The 9775-nt window shown below is 37.1% G+C and overlaps 1 protein-coding gene across 1 annotated transcript; it reads left to right on the forward strand.

Moving 5' to 3' along the window:
- The first annotated feature begins 7966 nt into the window (after positions 1–7966).
- Positions 7967–9427, forward strand: PPBP (pro-platelet basic protein). The gene is made up of 3 exons (XM_037150243.2): positions 7967–8213; positions 8536–8683; positions 8803–9427. The coding sequence occupies exons 1-3, from the start codon at positions 8042–8044 to the stop codon at positions 8903–8905; spliced, it is 423 nt and encodes a 140-aa protein (XP_037006138.2). The 5' UTR covers positions 7967–8041; the 3' UTR covers positions 8906–9427.
- Positions 9428–9775: the final 348 nt, after the last annotated feature.

The following is a 9775-nucleotide window of genomic DNA, read 5'->3' on the forward strand; positions in this document are numbered from 1 at the left end:
ATTTAATAACATTCTGTCACTGACATGACTATAAAGTCTCTAGAGACTATACAAGTATATACGTGGTCACTTATTTAATGTATATTCTAACCTCATTGTAAGCTCCATCAGATCAAAGACAAAGTCTAAGACATTCAACTCAGTTCCCAGGACTGCCTACCCAGCACACAGTAAGTGCTCAAACAGATGCATGATCTAGGCTAAACAAGTCCCATTATTTCTCTAGCTCATTCTTAGGAGAAGTGAAAAAACAAAAAAGAGATAGACTAATCCAATTAGTATGCACACACACACACCAATTGAATTAATATATTACATGAGGGAGGACCAAAAAAAAAAAAACCCCAGAATTTATTTATAAAAATGATGTATTTATTCTTACATGTTTAAATTTTATTTGCCTTCCAAGTACTCTACATTTCATGCAATACACCTATTGAGACGTTCTTTTTCCAATGCTCAAACAGTTTTTGAACTCATTAATTTTAACGTGTTTTAGTGCTTCTGCCGTTTTTTGTTTCACCTCTTCCCCATCAGCAAAATGTTTCCCTCTGAGGACTTTTTTCATCAAAGGAAACAAAAACAAGTTGCTCAGGGCAAGATTAGGTGAATAGGGAGGGCTGGGCATTGGGGTCATGCTGGTTTTGGTCAAAAACTTCTGAATACTCAGTGCAGTGTGGGCAAGTGTGCTAGTAAATCACCCATCATGAAATAGGCAAATGCAATGAAAGAGTCTTCAAAAAAATTTCCCTGAAGCCGAATGCAGCCTCTGACAACAATGCCAGCTGGTACACTGATACAGATGGGTTCCTAGAATATTCACTTGGGGGGAGCCTGTCCTACAAGGGGCCCACTCTCCAGAAGATAATTCCAGGTTTGGGGGGGTACCCTCACTGTATACGTTTACATTGGCATGTATTTGTACATATCAGTATATGTTAATATGTTATTAACATGCCTAGATGTAATCTGTTATTTTTCATCTTTTTATCTCCTTATACATGGCATATCAAGTATATTAGTATGTGTTTCTATTATTTATTATTATATATGTAATACACAGAAACAGAGGTAGATACAAAGGTATAAAAAACCTACAGTAGATTCAAAAGATGGGTTTCCTGATAATTTTCCAGCAGTATAGAAAATATAAAATACCCTAAAATTTAAAATATATGTTCAGCTTCTGAGGTCTCTTTTTGTTATCTTCAATAGTACCTTTGGCCCTGGCTGGTGTAGCTCAGTGAATTGAGTGTGGACCTGCGAACCAAACGACCTCGGTTTGATTCCCAGTCAGAGCACATGCCTGGGTTGCGGGCCAGTTCCCAGCGGGGGACTCACAAGAGGCAAACATACATTGATATTTCTCTCCTTCTCTCTTTCCCTTCCTCTCTAAAAATAAATAAATAAATAAATAAAATCTTAAAAAAATAGTACCTTTGTTTGTTTGAACATATGAATTATACACTAATCATGGGGGAAAAACCAAAAAACAAACCAAATCACCATAAATGTTTAAACAATAAATTTCAGTGTTTTAATCAAAGCCTGACTTTTCATATCAGCCCTAACATACTCATTGAATAAGTGCCTGATAATAATAAATGAAAGCATATTAAATACCCTTCGGGCAGATGAAATATCCAGTTTGTAAAGTACTAAAAATTACTGGTATACTTTTCTGTTTCACTATTCAAGACCTGTCTTTTTCCTAAAAGCAAGATTTATAAGTTTAGTTTGCTCATAAATCCTAGAATAGGACCTATTTGTAATATCCTTGCCATTCTATTTGTCATGCTCAGGCCATAATTGGTCATTCCATGAAGAAGATAAATCACAATATATTACTGACCTACAACCTAAACCAAAAGCTCAGTGATGGTTTGAACTCACCAGTTTTGGATCCCATCATTAGCAAACTCCAGGACTAACACATCTGGGAAAAACTAATTTAATGTATGACTTCTAAGGATACGTCTTACTATTTTTCTCTTACAAACCCAGACATACTCTTTTCACTCTGTTATCCACCTAAAACCCTCATATATTAAATCACTGGGAATTAAATGTGTCAGCTACAATCTACTCTCTGTTACTGTCTCAATCCAGACTATCTCAGTGTATAAGGGGTGTATTTTATGCTCCCAGACTTTTCTGCTTGCCTCTGGGTGTGGCGCCTTCACATAATCCTTCAATTCCTGAAGGTCCAACAAGATCTATGACCAATAAGACTAGTGGCTTTGTTTTTCTATCATAGCTGTAATTCTTGCATAAGGAAAATAATTGTTGTGGGTAACTCATCTTTGACCATACGTCAAAAGTCCTTTCTGACTGTTACAAATTGAGAAATTAACCAGACAGAATGAGCACCTGGGGATTTCAGTTTGCCTCGCTGACTGAGTCATGGAAGAAGACAAGGAAAGTGCCTATGATTCTGACTTTGATTGATGGTAAGCAAAACTACTATGATATTTCTGAGAAGGATTGTTCACACTTCAAATATGTGGACTGAAATATAACATAGAAAGAGCCAGAGTCTATGTGTAAAATTTTGTTTCTACAAGGTGTAGAATTCTGTTTCTTAAATATTGAGGAATTTCCAATGCCACACAATGTAAGTTTGATGATTGCTTCTGAGCCTCCTTAGAGTTGTATCAAAAGAAAAATAGTTGATTCATTTTCAGCAAGAGAGGGCAGTGATACTTCTTTATAATTTGGGGTTCAGGACCAAGTCAGAACAACTGTGTTTCAAGTCTAGTTTTGCATATATTTAGCTATGTGACTTTGGCAAGCTTTTTTTTAACATCTTCATCCCTCGGTTTTTTTCCTTTGTAAAATCAGTACAGTGATACCTATCTCTCAGGCACTAAAAGCTATCCTGGAACAAAGTAGATGCTTGATGAACATTAATTCCTTTCCCAAGTCTCCTAATTCAAATTCCTCTTGTCAAATGAGAAGAATGAAAGCAAAACGGTTTTTTGTTTTGTTTTGTCTTCGCATTTATCTATAGTTTCCACCTATGTGTGAATGATTAATTTTAGTGCTCCTAAGAATTTTTCCCACCATTCTTTTTAAAGAAGATTTTCGAATCAATGCATTCATATTCTGCTATGTTTTTATCAATTATGTGATAATATTATCAAAATGTACAATGTATTTTCCTTCTTATATACATTCACCCATCAAATATCGATATATTTGACATCATTTACTGATAAGGCAGTTACATACTAGACCCTGTGCAGAATTCATATAATACACAGATTACAAAGATGAAACACTTTCAGCCTAAGTTAAGGTCTTTGGCAGCAAATATACTCAGAGAGTTTTTTTTCTCCATGACAAAGCTTTTTTTGAAAGTTGGGTAAAAAGAGACTAGATTTTTTAAAATAGAAAGAGGAAGAGAGTCTTAGGAGTTCTTAGAATGAAGCTGAGAGGACATCGTTTATGCAGGAAGCTCAGTGAAGAGTGCTCACCCTGCCCCTTCTGGGAAATATGGAAGCAGCGCTGGGCAAAGGAAGAGGTGCTGCTGTGACAACAGATTCAGGTGGTGCAACGAGAGGCTCAGAGCTGAGGTGGCCTTTCTGAGTTTTTCTGAATTGTGGCAAAGGAAGCATCTCTGTATCCTTCCACTGAACAGCCATTAACGTGGGCTACCCCTGGAGAGAGGGCATAGCCTTGGGTGAGCCAGTTCCTTTAGGCCATGGGCTAGGCCCAGAGAGGGCCTCAGCTGTGAGCTTTCTGTGCCCATCATTCCAGCAGCTGAAGAAGGCCACTCATGATGCTCAAGGGCATCTAGGTGGTGCATCATGGCTTCAGGGGCAGGGGAGGGGAGGGAAGAGGAGGAGAGGGCATCAAAGAGACTTAGAAGAAAGGGAAAAGGAGGAGAGTGGAGTACTCTAGTCTTTTTGTCTTTTTTTATTCTTCCTATCAGTTACTTACTCTCTTTTCTCCTCCCTCCCTTCCTTTCTTTCCCCCTCCTTCACTTTTTAATTTTTTCTTCTTAATTTACTACTGAGAAGTAAAATTATGCTAATTAACAGGGAGGAGTAGCTGGAGGATCAATATGTCCCAGAAGAAGTCTTAGCCATTACCCAGCATCAGCCAACCACCTCCTGTGTGAATGGGGCCATTTCAGACTTCTGAGCCATTTCAGTTGACCTCTGACCTCCTCTTCAGTGAGCACAGGCAAGAGGACAGCAGAAGAGCCTCCCATTAGCATCCAGAATCATAGGAAGTGATAAACTGATGTTGTAGGCCACCAAGTTTGGGGTTGGCTTGCTACACAGCAAAAAGGATCAAAAGAAGAGCGTCCCACAGCTGATGTTCAACAAGTAATATTAATCAACATAAAATTAGAATAAAAATTCTGAGGTCTGCAAAAGACTGCTCTGATCCTGTGTAATATATGTAGTGCCCAGGAAGATTGTCCCCTCCACTCCTCCACCCTCCTCCCTCTCACGCCATCTCCACCCCATCCATGCTTCACCTCCAGGCAGAGTGCAGCCTCATTTGAATGAGTCCCAGAGAAACTGAGGCCTGGATCATCCTCGTCAACTCAGAGTCATAAATATTTTGATTTCAGCACTGATAAGGAATCTTTTGTTGGCTAGTATCTATTGATTCAAGTGCTTTCAGAAACCGACCAAAAGTTTTATTATCTCTGGGATCTTATGTACCAATTGCTTTTATGACAAATTTGCAGAGGATAGCTTATTTTCTTCATACGTGGAAGATGTCAGTTTAAAACATTCTATGTCAGGCAGAGTTAATACGCAGGTGTGGGCAAAAGTAGGTTTATAGTTGTGAGTACACAGAACTGTTTTTTCTTGTATTATCTTTTATTAATTACTGTATTATTTTCTATACAAATAGCTGTAACCTTACTTTTGCCCATTAATTTTAATGGATGATGGTCCTCCAATGTCTCTAGATATTTTCTGTTAAAATAGCTAACAGATAAATTCTGTTTTGCATTTTAGAAAACTTGTGAGTTTCCTGAATGACTCTGCTACTTATACAATGACTTAAAGGAAAAAGAGATAAAGTAACTTACCACCAAAAAAAAAAAACCCACCAGGGTGACATGTAAGATTTGTAAAAAGGCTGTCAAGTTATTTTTAAACCCAAGATCCTCCAACACCAGTTTTCTAGCATTTATTTAGGTTATAATTTTAAAAGCTAAATCGTTTTGATTGAATAATAATTTTAAAATTGTGTTACCCTTTTCTGTACAGTCAGTTTATCAGTGCCTGTGTTGTGTTTCTATTCAAGGATATCAAAGAAAATTATGCAACTGACAATAATAGCAGTTATCAGCAGCAGTAATAGTAATAGTAGATTAGTATTTATATCCCACTACTTTGCACAAATATTTGGGGTCTCATCTTTTAAATAGAAATTGTTAATGACTAAGTCACACAATGAAGAGAATTTTGTAGTGCCAGGAACATAGTAAATACTTAATCAAACTTTATTAAACAAGTAAGCAAACAAAAAAAACTAGCAAAGTTTATTTACCTAAAATGCTGACTAGTAAGCTTGTAAAATTTTAGTGACTCAAGAAATGTGTTAATACTTCCTCATGAACCTTGTTGACAATGCGTCTTTCGTGACAAAATACAGTGGTTGATTAAGACAATGACTTGATGACCTGTGCTGCGTGCATCCTCTTTCCTAAGGGGATGGCACCGACTAACTCAAATAGCATCATTGGTTCTAAAGACCTTCTGTATTGCTTCTCCGAAAGGAGTAGGAACTTCTCAGTAATTTTATTAAGTAAACAAAGGGAAGAAAACTGAATGGTGGCTGAGTCCAGTGAAACCCGTAAATACTGTTCACCATAGGGGTTGTAATGACAGAAAAGGAAAGATACTATGAATAATGTTAAAGATCATTATATCTTGCTCTGGATATGGTATCGAGAATCTGTTTGAAAAAATATATCTGATTTTTAATGATGGCGAAAGACTATAAAGTCATCACTCAGGTAGACCTCAAAAGAGGTTTGCTTTTCGTACTTCATTTTCCATTAACATTCTCTCCACAATTCACTCCGCATCTCAGCCCTTAGAAGGCCACTAATTTCCAGCTTAAGCTTTTATATAAGCTTTCTCTTAAATTATGAATTTATGGCTTGGGAGAGGTAGAAAATCATTTTAACTTAAAATATTCTACTGAAAGACTGTAAGTTATAAAAAGAAAGCACATGAGATGAAGAAAAATAAGGACTACAGTAAAAAACAGGAACTAAAAATTAAGTAGGAGTAGCCAATAACTGATGAACAAGGAAAATTGGTTTAAAACTTTCCCAAAAAACTTGGAAAAATTACTATAATCACTCTTTTGATAGAAAATGATTTTGTACAATTAATATTTTTAAAACTTCTAGAATTTTTAAAGGTATAAAATAAAAATGGGAAGTTTAAACATGTTATAAGATTTATATACAGCTATAAAAGGAAGACAACTCTTGTCCAAGACCTTATCAATTATACCCAGCCTTCCAAATCACCTTTTTTATACCACAAATACTTTTGAACATTTGGAGTCTGGGTTGAGAACTGTAGCTGATTCAAAAGCAAAGAGAAACGTTCCTTCATGTGATGGATATTTATCAATTTATTCACTAGCACTGTTTAGGACCCTATGTGCCATAGGATTCACGAGGTTTTCAAATAAACCTTGGGCGTGACTCTGCCTTCAAAAGTGTACCGTCCAGTGGAGGAAGCAAGTCTATAGATGGGACAGAGCGGCAGACAATAACAAATATAAGCCAGCCTGGGTGCGTGGGCCCACCTCTGCATCTCTGTGGGGGTTTAGATCAAGTGGAGTTTGAGATCAAAATCCTTAATTAGGGTCTGAGAATTGAAAAACAAAGATCTTATTGCAACTTGTATAGCACAAAACCGGAAACATCCTTAAAAACACCAGTAAGATAGAGGTTGAACAACTGTTAATGCCATAGAATGTCACACAGACATCAAAGAGAACGGGACATAACTACACTGAGGTGGCATGAAAGGATGTCAAAGACACATTTTTGAAGGACAAAGGCTGTATATGATCCCATTTATATAAAAGGTTCTATGTCTATCTCTATGTACATATGTATATCGCTGTGTGTTCTGTGTGTGTCTACATATATGCATATGTGTATATATAAATACAGACAGAATAGAACACTAAAGCCAAATTATTATCAGTAGTTACCACTGTAGAGTGGGAATGTGGAGTAATAGTAAAGAAAAACTTGCATGATTTATCCCACACTCAGTATATGAGTTTTTTACAATAAATTATGTATTTCTATGTTAGACTAAAAAAAAGGGAGAAATAACAATGCTGGGTCTCGCTTTTTAGGGTCTATTCAGATGGCAGAAACAAGTAGTTTATTTTATAACACAAGGGAGGATGAGTTTACTTCTACTTTCTAAATAAAATTATAGAAAATAATATATTTCAAAGACAGAAAAGTCCCCATAAACCAATATGCAAAGTGAGGTTTTGTTCGTAATTAATTCATTTCATCCACATACTGCAAACAAATCCTAACGTTTATTGACAACCGGGAAAGGAATGTCTGCTTTCCCAGGCAACTAGAAAAGGAAGATAATTCTCTTTTTACAGAGTCACATATTTATGTTTTCTCATAAATTATCTACCAGGCCTCATATAAATTACATTATAGGAAAGGAGGAACATATTACATAGTTGCACAAAGAAAAGATATGTATTTCAGCCTAGTTCTCACGTAAGTGCAGTGTTAAATATGTGCAGGGGAGATAGTGCTATGAAATAATACATAAAATGAAATTCAACAGTAACTTTGACTCATGTGGCATTTATCAGGGTTGAGCACAACTTGACCACCCTTATAGATATATTACCGCATGATCTCACTCCCCCTGTGCCCGCACTGCCCACACCGCAGGTCCCTATCCTTTTTCTCTCTACTGGCCTTGAGGGAGTGTGTATAAAAGACATCAGGAGAGTGTGAAAAGCTACTTAGCTGCAGACTCCTTGGCAGCCATCCACCCTCATGCTGATGTCTCCTGGCCCTGGGAGCAGCTCCAGCTCAGTTCTCTCCACCATGGGCTGCAGGCGCAGCACCAACTCCTCCTATGCCCCTGCCAGCCCACTTCACGTTTTACAGGTGTTGCTGCCACTGTCACTGCTCCTGATTGCACTGGTTCCCTCCACCACTGGAAAAAGTAAGAGAACTTTAGGGGAGGCTGACAGTGGAGTTCCTGCTTTCCCTGTGGCTGTGGCTGTTTCCGCTGCAGCTGTGTCTGGGGGTAGGAAACTGGTGGGTGCTCCTGGGGCTGAGGAAGGAAATTATACTAATAACTCTAAATGGAGTTAGGTACATCCTAACATATGCTAGGCTTTCTGCTCGGGTACTTTACTAAAGGTTTCAGATCATATTCTCAGTGGCCTTGTGAGAGAGCTACAATCTTCTAGGAGGGGGACTCCTGGAATCAAGTCAATAGATAGGAGCCTTAAGGTAATCACGACCACTAATGCATGCTACAGTTTCTATCCCAGCTATGGGCATGGATAAGGAGCGGTACATTGAACTTCGCTGCAGGTGTGTGAAGACCATCTCTAGCATTCATCCTAGTAACATCCAAAGTGTGAATGTGATCAAGACAGGACCCCACTGTTCCAGAGTTGAAGTGATGTAAGTCCCTGCTTCTGTATTATTAATTCATTAAAGAAGCCCTCTGCCTCTATGCCTTCAGCCCCACGGATCCCCTCTGAAAGGCCAGGATGCTCAAGTACTTCTATTTTCTCTTGCAGAGCCACGTTGAAGAACGGGAAGGAAATCTGCCTAGATCCAGAAGCTCCCAGAATCAGGAAAATAGTCCAGAAAATTTTGGAAAGTGGTGGGTCAGCTGCTTAATCTCTTCACTTTCTGCATCCCTTCTTCTCTCCCAGGAAGAGTAGGGGTTTGAAACATTAATTTTCTAGTGTTTTTATTTATTTGGAATGCTTTCCATTATATCTCAAGAATTACATTTTATTCTGAAAAGGCTGGTTAATAGATGACAGAGAGAAGATGGAAGGAAGCAAGACTGGTTTCAAAATAAAATATATGGTGTACTCCCTAACTCATGGTTTAATGTGGTATTGTACTTTGCATTTCTTTGTTTAAAAGTTTCTTTCCTACTATCTTTGTATTTACTTATCCTGCTCTAGTTTACTGTTAAACTAGACATGCCCATAATAATTGGTAGATTTCATAATGATCAACAATATTAGGATCACACAGAGCCCAGCACATAGCACTTGCTCAATAAACGTCATTCATATGTCTGGGGACTTAATAAAGTTTTTCATTGTCTTAGTCCTAAGATGTCTTGTTTAAGAGAATTCTTTAAAAATGTTTATTTTAGCTTTCAAACCCTAAAACTAATAAAGTTGTAGAATGTAAGTTTTGTAAGTCCTGGTAATTCATTTGAAAGTGAATATATTTAATACTAGTAAGCAAAAGAAAAATACATAAAAAGGATTAACATGCTCTATCAAAAACTCCAGTATTTCCTACAACAAGAATAGTAATAATAATGCAGCGTCTACTTGGTATAAAATATTTTACCTTGTCATGTTTCTACATATTTGATTTGCTCTATGTTTGCAAGATTAAAATTTTAATATTAAAATCAGCCTTGCAAATAAGTACAATAATGAAAACTTTACCAGACTACTAATTATTATTTTGTAATCAACAAAACTTTCCTTTATTCATTTATTTCTTAATTCCTCAAGTTTA

Source organism: Artibeus jamaicensis, unplaced genomic scaffold (assembly GCF_021234435.1).
Source record: "Artibeus jamaicensis isolate MK-2021 breed Jamaican fruit bat unplaced genomic scaffold, CSHL_Jam_final scaffold_1031, whole genome shotgun sequence".
In the NCBI taxonomy this organism is placed as follows: domain Eukaryota; kingdom Metazoa; phylum Chordata; class Mammalia; order Chiroptera; family Phyllostomidae; genus Artibeus; species Artibeus jamaicensis.